Here is a 21,053-nt window from a genome sequence, read left to right on the forward strand (position 1 = left end):
CAACAAGCATTGGAAGAGGTTCAAAACGATAATAATAGAACTGAAGAGGAAATCTTGGATGTTTCGAGGAAATTGCACGAAGAGTATAAAGACAAGGAAGAGTATTGGCAATAGAAAAGTCGAAATATGTGGCATACAGAAGATTTGAATACTAAGTTCTATCATGCCCTGACAAAACAACGCCGGGCTCGCAATATAATTGTAGGCCTATATGATATGAATGGTGAATGGATCATTGAGGAACAAGGTGTAGAGAAGGTAGCAGTAGATTATTTTGGGGATCTATTTCAGACAACCTCGCCTACAAAGTTCAATGTTTTTTTGGAAGAGATTATACCTACGATTACTCCTCAGATGAACCAGAGGTTAATCCGGCTTGCAACTGAAGAGGAAGTACGTCAAGCTTTGTTTATGATGCATCCGGAAAAAGTTCCAGGACCGGATGGGATGACGGCTCTTTTCTTTCAGCACTCTTGGCATATAATAAAAAAGGATCTACTGAAAATGGTTAATGATTTTTTGTCATCAGGGACCTAGACACAAGGTTAAATATGACGAATATTTGTTTAATCCCTAAAACGGAGAGACCTACGCGTATGACTGAACTCAGACCTATCAGCTTATGTAATGTAGGATATAAGATTATATCGAAGGTATTATGTCAAAGGTTGAAGGTGTGCCTTCCTTCTCTTATCTCGGAAACACAATCGGCTTTTGTGCCGGGAAGGCTGATCTCGGATAACATACTTATAGCCCAGGAGATGTTCCATGGATTGAGGACTAACAGAGCGTGTAAGGACAAATTTATGGCCATAAAAACGGATATGAGTAAAGCTTATGATAGAGTTGAATGGATTTTCATTCAACAACTTCTATCTAAAATGGGTTTTGATCACCATTGGATACAACTGATGATGGAATGTATTTCCTCATTACAGTATAAAGTGTTATTAAATGGGCAACCGAAAGGAAATATAATTGCACAGCGGGGGCTTCGTCAGGGGGATCCTCTTTCTCCTTATCTTTTAATTATGTGCACGGAAGCGCTGGTAGCGAATATTAAAAAGGTGGAGAGGGAGAAAGATATGACGGGTATAAAGGTCGCTAGGGCTTGCCCTTCGATATCCCATTTACTCTTTGCAGATGATAGCCTTTTCTTCTGTAAAGCAAAAAAAGAAGAATGTCAGACTATTCTTCGGATTCTTAAGGAATATGAAGTGGCATCAGGTCAGCAGATAAATTTTGAAAAATCTTCGATTCAGTTTGGGCATAAGGTCGAGGAAGACTTAAGGCAGAAACTACGGGACATTTTGGGAATTCAGAATCTAGGCGGCATGGGATCATACCTGGGAATACCTGAGAGTTTGGAAGGTTCAAAGATACAAGTCTTTGGTTTTGTTCAAGAGAGATTAAATAATAGGGTCAACGGATGGACTTTCAAGTTTTTCACTAAAGGGGGTAAAGAGGTGATTATAAAATCAATGGTAATAGCTCTGCCAAACCATGTAACGGGATGTTATCGTATTCCAAAAACGGTGATGAAAAAACTGACAAGCGCTGTGGCACAGTTTTGGTGGAGTCGAGGAGGTAATACTAGAGGGATGCATTGGAAATCATAGGATAAAATCTGTGTGCCTAAGGCTGAAGGAGGTTTAGGTTGTAAAGACCTTACAGACTTCAACACGGCTATGCTTGGGAAACAATTCTGGAGATTAATTGAGAAACCGAACACTTTATTTGCACGAGTGTTCAAAGGACGTACTTCAGGAATGCTTCACCCCTGGAACCAATTAGATCTTACTCGTCATCTTATGGCTGGCGTAGTATTGTCCCAGCTAGATCTCTGGTTAGCAAAGGACTAATCAAAAGGGTGGGATCAGGATCATCTATTTCAGTATGGAATGATCCTTGGCTTCCATCCACCCGCCTGAGACCAGCAAACAAAAATCAACACAACCTTTACCCGGATCTCACGGTGGATTCTCTTATTGAAGAAACATCAAGAACATGGAATTCACAGGTTATCAGGACTTTGGTGGACCCGAACGATGTGCAGATGATTGAGAGTATACCTTTAAGTCGACTTCGGACAGCGGATCGGGATGGATGGCATTTTACAAAGAATAGGAGATATACGGTTAAATCTGGCTATGAGGTGGATTGAGTGTATCCAGATAAAGTTAGGACACTACCAGAGTATGGTCCATCAGTTTTGTTATTGAAAGCACATTGCTGGAAAGTGCGATGCCCACCTAAGTTAAAACATTTTCGTTGGCAACTGGTCACATGTTGCATAGCGGTAAAGAAAAATCTACGATCACGAGGAATTCAAGGGGATATGATATGTGCACGATGTGGAGAACTTGAGGAATCCATAAATCATGTATTTTTTGAATGCCCTCCGGCAATTCAGGTTTGGGCACTTTCACGGATTCCGTCTAACCCAGATATTTTTCCCCTTCAATCACTTTTTGCAAATATGGATCATTTATTTTGGAGAGTGTCTCGGCAATGGAAGATCACCATTTTGCATGGATTCTATGGTATATATGAAAGGGAAGAAACAACAAGGTTTTTAGCAATTTGGATATTGATCCCCGCGATACTCTCAAGTTGGCGGAAACAGAGTCGGTCCTCTAGGCTGAGGCGCAAATTAATCATGCACAAAGATCTGATCAGTCCCGATCGGTGAATGCGTCGGTCCCCACTATCCCTGGTAGATGGTGTTTTACAGATGGATCATGGAAAGAACATGATAGACATTCGGGACAAGGATGGTGTAGTACTTTGGAAGGATTTGATAGTTTGATGGGTGCTAGGAATACTAGAGTGTGTCAATCACCCCTTCATTCGGAGATAGAAGCGCTCATTTGGGCAATGGAATGTATGAGGAATTTAAGACAATATACTGTTACTTTTGCGACAGATTGTTCTCAGTTGGTGAAGATGGTTTCTGAACCTGACGAATGGCCCGCATTTGCAAGTTATCTGGAAGATATCAAGATCATGAAAAGAAGTTTCCACAGCTCAGAGATCATCCATATACCAAGGACGCTTAATTCAAGGGTGGATAGTCTAGCACGCAGTGCAAGAAAGCAACCCTAGTTTGTAGTCCATATGGATGCGGAGCTACCAGTTTGGTTTACAGAGTCTATATGAGTCTGTTTTGTTGCTGACAAAAAAAAAGTGTCGAGATAGGGTGAGTGGGAGACAGTAATTATTAAATTGAATTAAAGATTAATTTTTTAAATGTACTTCAGTTTTAATATGATAGATATATGGGCTGGTTAGGAAATAGTATTAGATGACGTGAAACCTATTAATGTTTACTAAAGGTTTAGAGATAAGATTAGTGGCATAAAGTACTTTTTTGAAATAATGTTAAATTATTCAAAAAAAAAATTTCTGTTACAGAGGATGTATTGTTTGATCTACTTTGCAACAAACAAGGCTTAAAATTAGAATAAAACAAAAATCTTTATCTTTCTACTCTCGTGATGCAAACCAAGCCATCATAGCTTGATCCAAATGTTTTCGTCCCTTCCCTTTGAGCAAACTGATTATGTTGCGTACTTGCTTGTCGATGAAGCTAATCATGTAGTCTGAGTTGTGATGAACTTCACCATGGTGCCCTCCATTCTTATCATGCCAAGGGCATCAATGTTGTGTTGTGGTAATAGAGGCTTCTTGTTCCAAGGATGACATTGGTTCGAACTCCCATATCTACTTTATTTGTTTTTATTATTTTTTCTTATTAATGGCAAACATGTAAATATTTTGTCTTCTCCCTTAAGGCTTCTATCTTTGTGAAAAAAATTTCTCCAGCGCCGCACACCATTTTAACGTAATAGATCTCTGTATTTTAAAAAATCATCAACCAAAGTGTTTAAATCATTTTTGGAGAGGTGATCAAACAACAAAATCACAGCCACGATCATTTTTGTGATCAAATCAATAAACAAAAACTTAAACTTAAGAAAAAAATCAAAATGTGTCCATGGAATGAAGAGATCAATAACATAATATGTAGATGAAACATTTTCCTACGAAATCCAATTTGAGCTATCATTCACACGGAATAATGATGAATGAGAACTCTTCTCTTGATTTATCTCTTTTTGTCATCTTGCTTATAAACAAAGCTTAATATGTTTGCAAGAAAGAAAAATCTCAATGTCGTCGCATCACCCACTTTCCCTTTTTTCTTTATGGAAACATATATACGCTGAATCATAAGAAGTAGGTCTACAAAACAAAGTATTATTATACCTTTAATGAAGGGCAAACCACCATTTGAAAAAGTAGTGGGAAAACACGTAACATACCACGATAATAGAAGGGCAAGTATTATGAGTGATCTTGTATTAATAGTATTGATATATTTTAAGGGTGTAACTGTTATGCTTGACAAAAATATTATGAATAAAATGAATGATTATTGGTGGAATTGAAAAATGGAATGATGTAGGAAATGAAATAAAAATTGTTTCAGTACCCACTCATTTTTATACTCTATAATGGTTTGTTAATAAAATTCACTTTGAGGAAGCCTAATCGATTTACCGAAAGTAGGATAAGAAGGATAGATACCGTCAGCTAGATAGTGCATCATATTGTAAGGTCGTTGGTTCACGAAGAAGTTCACTCTTGGAGTATTTCCTTATTCAACATAATCGAACACTAGTGAATGATCTAGAACGTTTTTATCGTTCAATGTGCCTGGACATCCAAAAAAGCATGCCAGATCCATAGATCATGGGTTGCGTCCGCTTCAGGAATAACAGTGGTAGTTCCCTTATCTCCCCGAGTATATTGTCCTTTCCACGCTATAGGACATTTTTTTTTTCATTCCAATGCATGCAATCAATACTCCCAATCATCCCCGGGAACCCTCACATTTCACTAACATGCAAAATTCTTTGCAGTTCATCTTCAGTTTGGGCCCTGAGATACACTTGCTCGTACAATTGTATGATTCCCAATTTTTGGGTCATGTAGTTGTAATAATTCATGCACGATACTCCACCACGCGAAGGATCAAATGAGCAATGCTCATTACAATACTTAGCAATTTTACCCCAAAATGATTTGCTCATCTGGTTTCTACCAACAACGTTGTCTGTTCCATATTTTATCCATCCACTTAGTAGCACCAAATTTTGCTCAATGGTCCATTTGTCGCTTTTTCGGGTAGCATGGGTTGAAGTGCCTACACAATGAGTGGTTTCATTAACCCAACTTATACCACTAACAGTCATTTGTGTAGAAAATTCAGAAAATCTAGTTGCTCCAACATCCGGAGAAATTTCATTATCCATCGGAGTATAAGAATAAGCGGGTGGTTGAGATGAAAATGACATCGGCGAACCATAATATGGGTGGTAGTTTGGAATAGCTGACGGCATGAAAAAAGTTGGGGGAAAACCATAATTTGGTATGTTTTGGGGTTGGTTGGGAGACTGATTTTGAAATGGATAGTTGTTGAGGTTTGGATAGTTGAAAGAGTAGTTTGAAAAGTTTTAGATATTATTAAAATGATTTTTATTGGAAGCCATTTTTCAATGAAGATAGGAAAATATAGAAACTGGTGTTTATGAAAGGCTAAGATGATTTATTAGGACGAAAGTAGGATAAGAAGGATAGATACCGTCAGGTAGATAGTACATCATATTGTAAGGCCGTTGGTTCACGAAGAAGTTCACTCTTGGAGTATTTCCTTGTCCAACATAATCGAACACTAGTGAATGATCTAGAACGTTTCTATCGTTCAATGTGTCTGGAAATCCAAAAAAAGCATGTCAGATCCATAGATCATGGGTTGCGACCGCTTCAAGAATAACAGTGGTAGTTCTCTTATCTCCCCGAGTATATTGTCCTTTCCACGCTTTAGGACATTTTTTCTATTCCAATGCATGCAATCAATACTTCCAATCATCCCCGGGAACCCTCACATTTCACTAACATGCAAAATTCTTTGCAGGTCATCTTCAGTTTGGGCCCTGACATACACTTGCCCGTACAATTGTATGATTCCCAATTTTAGGGTCATGTAGTTGTAATGATTCCTTCACGATACTCCACCACGCGAAGGATCAAATGAGCAATTCTCATTACAATACTTAGCAATTTTACCCCAAAATGATTGGCTCATCTAGTTTCTACCAACAACGTTGTCTGTTCCATATTTTATCCATCCACTTAGTAGCACCAAATTTTGCTCAGTGGTCCATTTATCGCTTTTTCGGGTAGCTTGGATTGAAGTGTCTACACAATGAGTGGCTTCATTAACCCAACTTATACCACCAATAGTCATTTGTGTAGAAAATTCAGAAAATCTAGTTGTTCCAACATCCGGAGAAATTTCATTATCCATCGGAGTATAAGAATAAGCGGGTGGTTGAGATGAATATGACATCGGCGAACCGTAATATGGGTGATATTTTGGAATAGCTGACGGCATGAAGAAATTTGGTGGAAAACCGTAATTTGGTATGTTTTGGGGTTGGTTGGGAGACTGATTTTGAAATGGATAGTTGTTGAGATTTGGATAGTTGAAATAGTAGTTTGAAAAGTTTTAGATATTATTAAAATGATTTTTGTTGGAATCCATTTTTCAATGAAGATAGGAAAATATAGAAACGGGTGTTTATGAAACGCTAATATGATTTATTAAGACGAAAGTAGGATAAGAAGGATAGATACCGTCAGCTAGATAGTACATCATATTGTAAGGCCGTTGGTTCACGAAGAAGTTCACTCTTGGAGTATTTCCTTGTTCAACATAATCGAACACTAGTGAATGATCTAGAACGTTTCTATCGTTCAATGTGCCTGGACATCCAAAAAATGCATGCCAGATCTATAGATCATGGGTTGTGACCGCTTCAAGAATAACAGTGGTAGTTCCCTTATCTCCCCGGGTATATTGTCCTTTCCATGCTTTAGGACATTTTTTTCATTCCAATGCATGCAATCAATACTTCCAATCATCCCCGGGAACCCTCACGTTTCACTAACATGCAAAATTCTTTGCAGTTCATCTTCAGTTTGGGTCCTGAGATACACTTGCTCGTACAATTGTATGATTCCGAATTTTTGGGTCTTGTAGTCCTTATAGTTATTTTGTATTTTCTTGTATTTTTTTTTGGTCCTTATAGTTATTTTTTGTCATAAATATTAGTAACTTTTGTTAATATCAATTACTATAATACAAATAAATAAACTTTTAAGGAGTTTTTTCAGGATTTATGGTTGAAGTAACCAACCCTCAAATCCTCATTTTGAAGTTTTGCTCCCCTTTAAAACGAGGTCTTGGGTTGGTGATGCTCTTAGAAAGGTTTTTGTTGGGATTTATTTTTCAATGAAGATAGAAAATATAGAAACGAGAGTTTATGAAAGGCTAAAGATTTTTTTTTCTGTGTCCAAATCTAATGAAACAAATATCTTTTTATAGTGTGAAAAATTATAAATTTCGATATAATTGTTTTTTAAATATTTTTTATGTACAATAATTGAATCAAATAATGTAGAAGAGAAGAAAAAAAAAACTAAGCACAACCAATAAAAAAAGTCATCAGCCCCACTTTTTCTTCGGTCAATGGGATCACACCACGTCGACAGTCTCTCTCCTCCTTACCCAAATTCAACGGGTTTAATTCATTCAACACACCATTACATGTAGTCTTAGTCTCATATGTATGATGTGCTTAGTTTTTTACTTTGATTAGTGTCTAGATAAATTATTAATCTCTTTGCATCAGTTTGTTAAAACTCATACCGTTCTGAATCTTAAGTAAGAAATTTTCTTCTTGTTTGTGACTAAAAAATCTTATTTCATATGATCTTCAAACAGATGTTGTATTGGTTCTGTCATTATTGAAAATTTGTAATATGGCTCCGACTGGTGACATGTAGTTTTAGAGTTGAATTACATTAAGATTTATAGTTCGATGTAACTTGAAGAAAAATGATATGGGAAAAACGGTACGTTTATGTGGTAAGTTTTGCAGTAAAAATAAAAGTTATCATTTTATTAAAACTTATGTCTGGTAACATAAACAGATAAATAGAAATTTTTTTATTAAGCTTTTTTAAATAAATAAAAATAAAAATAAAATTTATTTTAAATAAGTATAAAACGTTTGAAAAATAATTTTCAGTATCTATTATTTTCTAAGTATTATAATAACTACTAATAATATTTATTCTAATATCAAGAATAAGTTAAATTAAATGAAATAATAATATTAGCATGAACTTTAAATTAAAAAACCAAATAATAGCAAAATATTACAAATGTTCATTCCAAATCATGTTTGCAATCTCATCTCTTATGTTGTTCATGACTTTCTTCTTCGTGGGATGTTCTTCTCGCGGCTCAGGCATACGTCTTTACCTCGACTACTTTCGTATGGAGCAACACGTGTTTGTTTTCTGTTTTACCGCTTTGATGGACCAATAGGTGACCTTGGAGGAGAGTCTAGTGAAATGGTTTTGTGAGTGGTGATGCACGACAGTTGTATGAATGATATTTGAATCGTCTCCATCATTATCTTGGGTTTCTGGAACAGACTTATCCAGCTGCTCATTCTCATTTTGTTCAGCATACTTTGCATCTTGGACATGAGTTGAGTAAATAGCTTCTGGTTTACTACCATGTGGGAGATCCCATTTTCACGTGGGAGATCCCATTTGAATCGTCCAAATATGCGCCTCATAAGTTCCATGTGGGGGATCCCATTTTCACGGATCTTTTTTGCATATTGAATTTCCTGCACAACTCAAAGACAAAGAATATAACATAAATGTCAGTAACAAGGTTTGTTACAAGAACTTTTTGTAAAATATAAAACTATACACTAATGTACTTTTTCGCGGTCGTCCCACCATTCGGCCACCATTTGGAATCCATCTCAATCAAACCGGTATTATCATCTGCTGAAACTCCGGTAAAATTCTTGAGCCTTTTATACGATCCATACATATTTCTCAATGTATCGTACTTGCTCTTGAAAGAATCCCAAGGAAGACTTATACCAGTTTTCTCCAAAAAATCTTTACAAATACGCTCTCTCCCCACTTTTTTAGGTAACTTTTGTCTGTATCTAATTTTAGCCAACTCAATATCTAGAAGCTCCAAGTATATCCCAATATGTTCATCTTCCCATATAATTTGTTTTTGTTTCTACAGTTATATTAAAATAATTAAAATACAATAACTTCATATCATTTTAAATTTAACATATCAATTATAAAATTTACCTTACGCTGTGTAGTTCCACCGCCATCTTCAGCACCAGCACCAATATCATCAATATTTTCATTATTAAACATGTTCATCCAAAAGAATAAACAAAAATTAATAAACATAAAAAGGAAAATATGTTTTGCACGTAAAGAAGAAGAAGATGGAAAATATTGATGATGGGAAGTTCATTCGGATGGAGGTTAAGGATGGGAAGTCAGCGTTCTTTTGGTTTGATAATTGGTTTCAGCTTGGAAAACTTATCGACATCACTGGCGCTGTCGGTACTCAGTATCTAGGCATACCTCGTAATGCTAGAGTCTGTGAGGCAGTTTCTCACGAGCAGTGGAATGTTAGAGGTCATAGAAGGCGACACTATCATGCACTGCATGAACGCATTCAGAGAGAACCGATACCAGATGCTCAGCAAGGCAGTGACGTGGTATTATGGAAGCATTCCGATGATGACTTCAAGCCCTGGTTCTCTTCTCTCAAAACTTGGGAGCAGATTCGAGAAAAGGAGGCTATGGTACCTTGGAGTCACGCTGTCTGGTTCACTCAAGGAATACCGCGGTACACATTTATTGTCTGGTTGGCAGTCAGAAATAGATTATCCACAGGTGATAGAATGAGAGCTTGGGGCATACAGCAGAGCTGTGTTCTGTGTGGTGAGAGAGATGAAACGCGTGATCATGTCTTCTTCGCATGCCCCTACTCCTACACAGCTTGGGACAAGCTGGCAGGCAGATTCAGTGGGAACAGAACAGACCCGGACAGGACGAGCTCTCTGCAACTAGTGAACGCAAACAACCTGCAACTACTCGATCGGATCTTGTTGAAAATGGTTTTTCAAACCTCCATATACCACATATGGCAGGAGAGAAACCAAAGAAGACATCGCACGGTTTTCCGCTCGGTCGATCAACTGATCCGCACTGTCGACAAGGCAATCCGCAACATAATCACTTCGCTGCGCTACAAATCTGGTCATGAGCTTGCTGGGCTGATGCAAAGATGGTTCATGGCTACAGCAAATACATAGGAAGAATATAAACCTTAGCTCTTTTTTTTTTTTTTTGGCAGCGAACGGCTATAACCTTAGCTCTTTTTTTTTCTTGTAAATCTTTAGGCTTTCATAATCTTGTAAATGCTTATTTTTACTAAAATCAATAAATTTCACATTTTATCAAAAAAAAAAAAATGGAAAAGCTCAACTTAAGCTTATTGATTTCTTCAAGTAAAACAATAAAAATATATTTTTTGGAAGTAAAGAAGAAGAAGATATAAATACCTTTTTGCAAGTGAAAAATGAAAATATTTTTTGCAAGCAAGAAGAAGACGACAAAAGAAAACAAAACTTAAGCTTTTGGGTTTTGAAAGTGACGTGATACCACACTAACTTAGGTCAATATATATATATATAATGTTTTGTGAATTATCAAATATAATTTACGCTTAAGATTTTGTATAAATGGCTAAACGTTTGAATAATTAAAAAAATTAGGAACAAGAAAGATTATAAAATCTTTGACTAGCATAAATTTAGGTAGAGTATTTAGGGGACACTTAAATATTTGTTCACGATTTTCTCTTTTTGTAAAAAGGTTTGTTCACGATTTTCACTTTTTTAAAACAGAAAAATCAATTAAATTTGTAACTCAACTCCTAAAACATGGGATTTTGGTTGATGTAGGTTTATGTTTTGAGTTAGCAATTTTATAAAAGGTCTAAATCAAAGTTTAATGCATGATTGGTAACATTTTTGAATTACAAGATTAACTCAAACTACAACACATCTTAAATCAAACCTAAAATAAAAAAAAAAATTTAATGCATGATAGGTAACATTTTTGAATTACAATCTTAGCTCAAACTGAATCACCCTTACCACATGTCACCAATCAAACCCATGATAATATATGTGTGTTATGCAGATTAATCACTTGCTAGCTGTGGCCGAAGTAGAGAAAGGCAGCTGCTGCCTTATATGAATTATTGAAATAATTTTGATTTTCATTGATTTTTTGAATATTTTATCTATTAAAACAGAAGTCATAACTTCTTTCATGTGTGATATTTCATTTTGGACTATTTCTTAGAAAAATCATCATATTACATTATCATATCATTTAGTTTTATAATAAATATAATCACAAATATATCTTATTAATATCTTAATAAAATCAAAAATATACTATCTTTAAGGAGAATCTCAAATTTCTTTACTGTTAATATATACTAAATTCAAAAATATATATTCAAAACCAATAAATTAAATATACCAACTGATTTATATTAAAAAAAATTTCTTTACCTATTAATATAATAATTATTAACAGCACATAATTATTTTGTAGGTCACACCATTAAAAATAATTCATATGTTATGCAATCATAATATATGATTATATATACATATGACCGTGTATATTATTTTTAATATTATGTTATGCAACCATAACATATGATTAATGTTATTATTTTGATGATGTCAAAATAGTATCACAACATGTGATTGTTCTTTAATATTATTAACAGTTTTATCAAATTAATACCATTCTAAAACATATAATAGAATTCAATTTTAATCATATAACTAGATTTAAATATATTTAATAATATATATTTAATATCATTCTCTAGAATGTTGTTCAAAAGTTAAATCTAAAATGAAAAATAATTTAACATACAATATAAATTTTAATCTATATAATAGAGAAAAATATAGCATATTTTTTTCTGAGAAACAAATGTACTTACAAATATAGATGTACTAATATATACAATCAACTAGATGACACTATTTTCATTTTATTACTTTGAAATATATATCTGTTCACACAGATTAAAAAAAAAATTAATAATCTATTTTATCTAACCCAAAACATCATAAACTATTCACCCAATCATAATTCAACCAATAAAAATGCTAAATAGAGAATATAAAAAGAAAAAAAAACGAATAAACTGGCATTAAAAATTGAAAATGTCATCTAATTTGAAGTGAAAAGAATTCTCTAAAACTTCATATGTTAAAAACAAAGTGAATATGTTCTACAAACAAAAACAGTAGAAATTTTCTCCTTTGTATAGAATTATCAAATTACAAGTTACTTATTTGACATATTAATTTGATTACTTCAACGTGCAAAACCGAAATACACAATCGACATAGCTCACAGTTTCTTCAATTCAATTTGAAAAACATCCGTGCGGTTGTCAAAATCTAGTTTTACGATTAAGTGTTAAAATCCCTTCTAATACCCCTCCAATAATTTGAAGTACAAACTTTATATTGTCTTTGGTGAATCTTTTGGCTGACTCCACCACTGCATGCTAGGAAAGCGATAAGAGATTTGATGGCTAAAAGAATGATCAGGATGGTCTCAACTCATTCAAGCCAGGAGATTTTACACTAGGGCTACCCACAACTAAGTTTTCCTTCATTGTTTTCTCTCGTTTGTCCCATGTGCTTCTCAAGTCTTGAACACAAAGTTTAGATGTTGATCCATTTCCCTTCAATCAACATTCTCGAGATTTGATGGTTCATTTAAGTTTCTTGCTTTTCTTAGTGCAAAACCTTAACTGAAATGCGATATGCTGATTGCCTAGGCAGTAGCTGCATCAGTGACAATAGGGAATATTGTTCTGCTATATATACAAGAAGTTATATGATACAAATAACAAATATAATAAGATAATGAGACTGACGCCTACGTAGACTAAGATGATATAGGAGGTCCTGTCAAACTCTTACATGTTTCGAATTAAACTGAAAGTCTCTGAGATCTTGTCTCTATGTTGTAATAATAGAGAGGAAGATCTGGATGATGATTTTACCTTCTTTTTTTCCTACCTTAAATCCCGAGCATTCCAGACCATGAGAGAGTCGGTCTTTTTAAGACCATACGGGTTTAAACCGCTCAAAGCCTTCCCCATGAGTGCCATGGCTGCAATACTCGGATACTGTTTCTTTTCCAACTCCTTTTGGTTCTCTAGCTCAAAGCTAACTTCTTGCCCTTCTAATTGATCTGTCGATGTAGCTTTCTTCTTGAACCACCTCTGGATCCATGGATGCAGAAGCGTAACGCCTTCTCCTCCCTGGTTGATTTCTGGAGTGACGGGTTCTTGATTTCTTGGTTGGAGATTGTTGATCCCAGACTTCAAGATTTCAAGGAACAGGTTATTGTTGTTCTCTTTTTGGGCCAGAGATGCTGCTTCATTCTTCATCAAGCTCTTGGTTTCACCTTGGCCGCTTGAATCAGAGGCAGCGGCTGTTGTTTTCAGACGCTTCACCCATCTACTGCTGGGTTCCATTTCTGGTTCTAACCGCACACGTTTGCAGTCTCTTGAGAGAAAGTGATCCACGTTCATAGTTTGAGTAGCCGAGTTGCTTGTTTCACCCTCTCCATCCAGAACTAGAGGCGGCTCTTCATTCATGTCAGGTATTTCAGTTCTAGGAATGGCTGAATCGCCTATTCTTCCTTTGCCCTACAGATATTTTCAAGACCAATAAATAAAGGTCTCTGCATCTTTCATAGCCACAACTGCCAAAAATGGGATTTTGAGTAGATTGAATAATATATATATATATATACCTTAGTTGACGATGATGAAATGGAGCCTGCCAAGGAGAATGAGAATCAGACACATATGAGAATAGAGAAAGAAAAGCAGCTAATGAAAAGACTTTCAATATACCGGAAAGATGTATTGTCTGAAGTTTATCCATTTCCAGGATATCAGTCTCTGCAGATGATTCATTTTGTCTCAGCCCATCTTCTTCGGTGTCCTTTGAGCTTTCTAGAGACTGCAGCCTTACTCCACCTCTATGTTGGTGATCTACATCAGGAAACGGATCAAGATACCCACCAAAAATCTTCCCTTTCAGTTTCATGGAGCCCTTCAGTAGCTGGTGACCATCTTCCTCTGGTAAGTTGATCTCACCAGAAACTCGTTGAACCGTATCAACCGTTGCGTAAAACCTCACTGGTCTTATCAACTCTAGAAGGTTTTGTGTAGTCTGTTCTTGAATCGGGAAATCAAGACGGTTACTGGAAGAACTGAGCTTCTCTTTCTCTCCTAGCGCATTCATCCAAGGCATCCTATTAGCCACCACAGCTTTCGAGCTTGAACCAACATCTCTCTTCTGAGAAACCTTGAACATAGGAAACGGCAAGACCTCTTGGTCAGGTATTTTATCTTCAGGCTTTATCAAGTCCTTGGACTGATCATGAAACTTCACTTCATTACCTAACTGACTCCAACCACCTAACCAAGCAGATTCATGACCTTGGACTGAAGAAGCCTTCCTCATTCTTTTTTCCTCCATAACCATATTACCATGTTCAGACATTGTACCAAACAGAGATCTTCTCCAAAAGTTCTGACCAAACCACCTGTGACCTGTAAGTAAATTACAGTTTCTTTCTCAGTTCTAAAACTCTTAAGAACAAGTTTCAAGATTTCACCCAAATATATAAACTTTGATTCGTATTTCGTGGATTATTACACTTAATATCAACACATTTGTCTTTCAATCAATTCTCCAACATAAAAAGACGAGCAATTTGCATAAGTTTTCACTTAGAGAACATACAATTTATGCAAGCGATGAGCAGATTTTATCATTTAGAGATCTGAGGTTGAGATTATTACCAGAGACCAGAATACGTGGAGAGACACTGTCCAAAGAACGAATATAAAAAGATGAAAGCTCGATTTATTCCCTCTCTTTCTGAAGAAATGTAATAGTCTTAACTACAATTTATCAGTGTCTTCTTCTTAAAGAAAAAAAAAAACAATCAAATGGAAACGAGGAAGAGGAAGAAGAAGAAGAAGACGGCTAAGAATATCTCCAATCCACTTCTACAACAAGGTGTTAAAAAGAAACCTCGTATTTTGTATATCATCAACGAGCCACAATTATATCCGAATTCTTTTTATTAAATTCAAATCTTATTTTAAGTGAAAAAATGACGTGTTCCTTTTCCTGCCTTGTTTAGTGCAAATGGGCACAATCATATGATTCATATCACAACAATTACTGTACATGTATCTAGATATTTTTTTTGTTATACGTGTCAGGTGACAAATATCTTCTCTTCCCATCCAGTTAAGAATAGTTGACATCTTTTCTAAACGGCTAATCATGCCCGGCACCTCGTACAAAACTAAAAAAGAAAAAATATCATAACATATATTAAATAATTATACAAAATTTTATCTAATATAGTACATATTTTTCTTTTTAAAATAACCATTTGAAACATATATTTTCATATATCAATATGTTACATAATTAATATGCTTATTTTTCTTACTTAAAATCTTTTATTCTAATATATTAATACTTTAATAAAAATACAAAAAAAAAAAAATTTAATTGTAAGCTCCATAAAATTGTAGACCTCAGAGCATCTCTAATGGGTTTTGCGTAAAATAATGGATTCCATAATTACACATATACATATATAAAATTTTTGAACTCCAATGGATACGAGGACTTGAGAGTTATTGCAAGAAAGTTGTGTTTCTTCCCCTAGATAGTGCTGATGGTAAAAGTTTTGCAATATTAGCTGGAGTGTTTACTACGTGCCGAGGCTATATTGGCGCATTCGGTGAAAATCGAGAATCTCTGGTGTTATGTGGAACTCTGACATTTCCAGATCCACCAATTACAATCTATATTTACATTTTGACCTGCGTGCCCGTGCGGATGTATTTTTAAAAAAATATGATGCTATTTATTTTTTATATCACTATTTAAGGTTAGACAAAAAAATTCGAATTCGAAGAACCGAACCGATCACAATCTGAATAAATAGTACTAAATCCGAACCGAAATTGATTAAATATCCGAATTATTCAAAATTTTGGTATTTGAAGAACTGAAACCTAATCCGATCCAAACAGAAGTATTTTTGGTATCCAAAATAGATTTCTATACTTATATATATTAATTATTTTTAGATTTAATTTATATAAAAACATCCAGAATATATATGATACTTTTAAGTTTGTTTAAATACTTGAAAATATATACAAATAATCAAACGTAAATATCTAAAATAGTTAAAATATACTCAAAACTCCAAAAATACTTAAATAATTATTAATTCTCTATCCAAATATTTAAACCAACCCAATTTATATGTTAAGTTAGGTACTCTGACATATGTTATTCAAATTTATATGTAATACTAGGATTTGGCCCGCCCTACGTACGGGTTATTACACAATGAAATACAGTTTTTTATATTAATACATTTTTGATGTGGTTTTTGTGAAAAGAAAGGACAAATAGAGTGGCTAAGTTTAAATTAGGGAGAGGACTCAAAAAATTACTACACATTGCATATTATAAGCTCCTGCCTGGTTAACCTTAAATTTAGGAAGCTAGTGACACATTTAGTTTCCACTCATTTCCAGAGTTCAACAGTTTCAAATGTAACCACTGACCTCTTTGAAAGCATATTGGTTAAGTTCAACCAGTCAATGAATTAACTTACATTTATTAACAGTTAGTTCTGCTGAATCATTCCTTTGGGGTTTTACTCTGTCATGACCGAAGATGCCTGAGTATGGGTGTTTGATACAGTCATACAGTAATAAAGGTTGTACATGACCTGAGTCATTCAGTTGATTGAAAAATAAAACTTTGCAGACTTTTTACTGTCCAATATGAGTCAGAGAAAATCATTAAAACACAAAGTTTTGAGAAAAAAATTAGTGAGTGTTCATAAAGATATGGTATAACATGTAAAATGCATTTTAAGCATCCTTGCAAGGCCTAAAATGACAAAGTCTCAAGTACCGTCATAATTCTCTTGTCTGGTTTCATGTTTGCCAATTTCGTTTTCTTTCCCCGAGAGGTTCAAACTGCGTATTGCAAAATGAAAGAATTCTTATGTAAGTGAACACAGAACATCAAGTTCAAAAGTTTTAGCAGACAAACAAAGCCAGTTTCTTTTTTGATCAATCAAATCTTAAAAAAATACGAAGATGTGCGCGGTGTAGACATCTTGAGTTGTATTAATATATATACAATCGACAATCTCATTACTTTCGTGTCCTACTCTTTAGATATGGACTCGAGGGAACTGGAACCTGTCTCCTATGATAAACCACAGCAACAAAAATCCAATACATCAAAACAGCGAAGAAAGAGAAGTTTGAGCACAGCAAGCTTACCTCATTGGATTTCTGCTTGCTTCTAAGGTTGCAGTCTCAGTACTTCCCGGGGAAACACCAAACACACGGAACAGATTGCTATACACAGAGAGGGAACACTTATACATGGAATCATAGTCTAATAACATAAAATATGCTCTGCTTTTTCAGGGCATATATGTAGGAACCTGTAGCTGCTCGCAATCCATCGCCACTTATACAACACTCGAACTTGTCAAAGATGGAATCATTTTCATATAAATCATAGAGCTGAATATAGCCAATGGGAAAAAGGAGTACCAATCAGCTACGCCCCAACTCGTTAAATGCATCTCTCTCGAAAGCATAGGAAACTTACCTTCGGTTTCAGATGTTCATGAACCTAGAAAGTCGCTACCGGACCTGAATCCATGTTAATGTCCCATAACTGATTTGCAAAAACACAAAACCTTGAGTTTAGAAGAATCTGAAAGCATACATTGATAGCTTTAAGGGCATATGGACCTTAAGTGTCATATAGTCATGGCTAAGTAGATATCTTCCTTCTTTAGCAAGTTTGATGTCTGACACTGAAACAATGATCTCAGTGAAGAACGATTTAGAACCAGCTGCTTCTGGTTCCTCAAACCTTACAGAAACAAAAGCAATGTCAAAGCCTTTGCTGCTAGATAACTCTTCAGAATTGCCAGTCTAAGAAAAACTTATAATTTGGAATGTGAATCACATAAAGCTGATTGGCGCAGATCAATCAGGCGAATTGAGCCTTTAGAACTGCTGATGTAATAACCTCTGCAACAAAGAATGAAGTAATAGATACACACGATTCAGTTGCTTGATGGACAGAACGAACAGTAAACCATGGCTTACCAGATAGATCTTCCATTTTCTCTGGCTTGACATTAACAATGTTGAAACTTTGATTGGTAATTTCCAGATTCCAAAGATTTCTTCGCAAATCATCAGCAGAAATAAATGTTTCGCCGTCACTGATTTTAATATAACGATTATTAGGAGCAAAACATGTACAATGGGAGTATATATCTAAAGGGTATATGAATAAATTACCTGTTATTTGAGATAGAATTGATATGATAATTATGAGCATGAGAATATACTCTTCGACATCTAGCCACAAGGCTCGACTCATGGCTAGTTACCTGTATATGCCAAACGAACTTTTAGTCTACAAATGAGCAATATTAGAATGTTAAAATGTTCAAAACAAATAGTTGAGAGTACAACTACCACTGGCAACCGCAGCGATGAGCTGTTCGTTTCAGGTACTTCTCCGTTCACATTTTCAGTAGTTCATGAAGGATCTGAATTTACATCACAAATCTTCTTGATCTTCTTGTCATCACAATTCTTAAGCATTGTGTACGCAAATAGTGAGAGCTGGTGTCATACTCTACACAATTTTAGAATTGATATACAACAGCTTTTCTATGAGGTTGCTTGCTACGTTATTTTAGATGAAAGACTACTGCTACCTGCGAATCTAAAAGATCGAATCAAGAAGGTAATTGAAGTACCTCTTTTGATCATAAGAACCAGGGCCTCCGATCCACATGCTTAAGAATTTGGAAAGAGTATCCTCACCAACACTTATCATTGCACCAGCATTGTCGAAGTCACCACGGTGGTTCATTCACCAGCTTTGACATCTTTGCTTGATCAGATCAAAGCAAACCACAGAGCTGACCAGAGTCTGGAACGTCAGTAGGTCGCTTAATGTTTGTAATCTGTTCCACGGTTGTCAAATCAGGAGAAAGGAATGCATGCATAATATCTTATGGCTATTGCAGCAGCTACATGAGGCACTCAAAAGAATCTGTAAACACTTTTCAGAGTCTCACACTGAATCTAGGGTCGAATCCATTGTAGAATCTGTAGATTCTCTTGATGGAAGCTCATTCGTGGTTTCCTCTCAGAAATAAAAGGTTCTCGGGTATTTGATTTTGTAGAAAAGTAGAAGACAGACCGTCTCCAAACTCTGCTACCTTCGGTCCACGTAATCTCCTAAGAATAAGCAGTTAGCTGTAGGAGGGAAGCCTCTGTATTCAAACAGCCTCAACAGACCCGAGTACTGTCCATGAATATCACCTGAAAAGAAATACCATTACAAATCCGTGTGAATTTAAGAGACCAATGGGACACATTATCATATCTGTTCATGTAAAAAAGACCAAACAAAAGCTAATCCTTGCAAAAGAATAGTTTAAGCTCATTAAACTTCTCACGATGTCTCACCCAAAACTTAGAGCAATTCCAGTGATCTTTATTGAGTCCTTTTTAACTTCTATATGTTTTGAGATCAGCTGCTGCAATCAGATTTGATTGATTAAACATATCTAACCAAACAAATCCAACCAAATTTTTTTTTTTGTTCTTCCTTGTCTATAACTTGACAAAACACACAATCACATTCTAGCTAGAACCAATTAACTTTTTTTTTGTTCATAGCTTGCCTCATGTCGTCATCCATACTCTGCTGGAAAACTTGTTCACAGAAGCATCTAAATGTAGCGTGTCATCGTCTCCTGCATATTCAGATACGATAATTAGAATTAGTAGAAAATAAAGTAAAGCAAAGCAAAGAGTCTGGATCTAAAAGAGGAATCTGTTTCTTGACTTTAATTTTAGCTTTTCCCAATTTTTTCCTAGCGAGAAGATGTATATGCTGGCGATAGCTTTAATTTTACCAGACCTGGTTTCTGTGCTCCGTCCCCTTACTATTTGTGGCGAGTCTCCCATGAAGGACACGTACTCTGCATCAAATCTCCATCATTTCAGTCTCCATTAGGCCAATCTGAAAGATATAGGAATGTGAAGAAGATAAAAATCGTTGCCAAAGAAATGGAGATCAAAAATTTGGAGAAAGCTTGTAAATGGGACAAAATACTGAACTTTACTGCAGCTGGACAAAAATTTCTCAGGAAATCTGTAAATAGAGGAGGCCGATTAAGGTCTGTCTGTTGTGGAATCTTCTGGGACCTCACATCACGCACTCCCGCAACAACAATAAAACAAAAAAAAAACTTAATAAGTGAAAAGAAGTGAAATCAGATGAAGTTGTCAATGGAGAAGTGTGAGATGTAACATACGTTACGGGTAGGAAAGGGAGTGGGTTGTGTCGGTGTAACATCGAATGTGTTAAGCTACGGTAAAAAAAAAAAAAAAAAAAAAAACACATCGAATGTCAAGAATCGTCTGAAAAAGAAGAACACAGAATAACCCTAAATCTACGCAGGCTGTAAACGACCCTGATCATCTGGGCCTAAGACTGGGCTCTTTTTAAAAACACACGAAACCGAAGCCCAAAGCTACATAAAACGTGTGCAGCTCAAACGGAAGTCATACCACGCGCACTCCTGAACAGATCGCGTGAAACACACCGTCTCCATACCGAGGCGACACGTGGCGGAAAACCCCCACCCTCTTTGAGCGACGTGGACGGCCTGAAATGGCAGATAGTTTAACTTTATTATTAAAGATATTCTATTGTTTATAGATTTTTTGAAGATTAAAGCATATAATAAATTTTAAATTTTAAAATAATTTAAATTGGTTATCCAAATCCGAACCGAATCTTCAAAGATCTGAACCGAACACGAAATCCCACCCCAATCACTATTAT

At 35.4% G+C, this 21,053-nt stretch overlaps 1 protein-coding gene, 1 long non-coding RNA gene and 1 pseudogene across 14 annotated transcripts; all 3 read right to left on the bottom strand.

Moving 5' to 3' along the window:
• Window positions 1-3,486: 3,486 nt before the first annotated feature.
• The window catches only part of LOC106302460, a 66,599-nt pseudogene continuing 49,032 nt past the window's right edge, over window positions 3,487-21,053 (bottom strand).
• On the bottom strand, window positions 12,417-15,154 carry LOC106303821 (F-box protein At2g16365). Its single transcript, XM_013740154.1, has 4 exons — window positions 14,903-15,154; window positions 13,946-14,650; window positions 13,843-13,868; window positions 12,417-13,735 (listed from the first exon to the last, which is right to left on the bottom strand). The coding sequence occupies exons 2-4, from the start codon at window positions 14,598-14,600 to the stop codon at window positions 13,097-13,099; spliced, it is 1,320 nt and encodes a 439-aa protein (XP_013595608.1). The 5' UTR covers window positions 14,601-14,650; window positions 14,903-15,154; the 3' UTR covers window positions 12,417-13,096.
• Window positions 16,886-20,670, bottom strand: LOC106303823. Of its 13 annotated transcripts, none has more exons than XR_001262550.1 (13): window positions 20,324-20,668; window positions 20,124-20,225; window positions 19,863-19,956; window positions 19,273-19,519; window positions 18,949-19,158; window positions 18,662-18,824; window positions 18,482-18,573; window positions 18,284-18,402; window positions 17,921-18,205; window positions 17,775-17,843; window positions 17,605-17,686; window positions 17,438-17,515; window positions 16,886-17,125 (listed from the first exon to the last, which is right to left on the bottom strand). It is a non-coding gene; the product is annotated as an uncharacterized LOC106303823 (long non-coding RNA). The 13 variants fall into 13 exon arrangements; XR_001262543.1 differs by lacking the exon at window positions 16,886-17,125 and adding an exon at window positions 17,131-17,360 and having other exon boundaries at window positions 17,438-17,686; window positions 20,324-20,423; window positions 20,521-20,668; XR_001262551.1 differs by lacking the exon at window positions 16,886-17,125 and adding an exon at window positions 17,131-17,360 and having other exon boundaries at window positions 17,438-17,686; window positions 17,921-18,044; window positions 18,141-18,205.

This window comes from Brassica oleracea, chromosome C7 (assembly GCF_000695525.1).
Source record: "Brassica oleracea var. oleracea cultivar TO1000 chromosome C7, BOL, whole genome shotgun sequence".
Lineage (NCBI taxonomy): Eukaryota > Viridiplantae > Streptophyta > Magnoliopsida > Brassicales > Brassicaceae > Brassica > Brassica oleracea.

What these genes read in the sequence shown, in the direction of transcription:
- LOC106303821 (XM_013740154.1), bottom strand. Translation starts at nt 14,600, where the DNA reads ATGTCTGAACATGGTAATATGGTTATGGAGGAAAAAAGAATGAGGAAG. An exon ending in TCAGACAATACATCTTTCCG is followed by an intron (nt 13,869 to 13,945) that starts GTATATTGAAAG and finishes TCTCCTTGGCAG; the next exon opens with GCTCCATTTCATCATCGTCA. An exon ending in TTTCATCATCGTCAACTAAG is followed by an intron (nt 13,736 to 13,842) that starts GTATATATATAT and finishes AAATATCTGTAG; the next exon opens with GGCAAAGGAAGAATAGGCGA.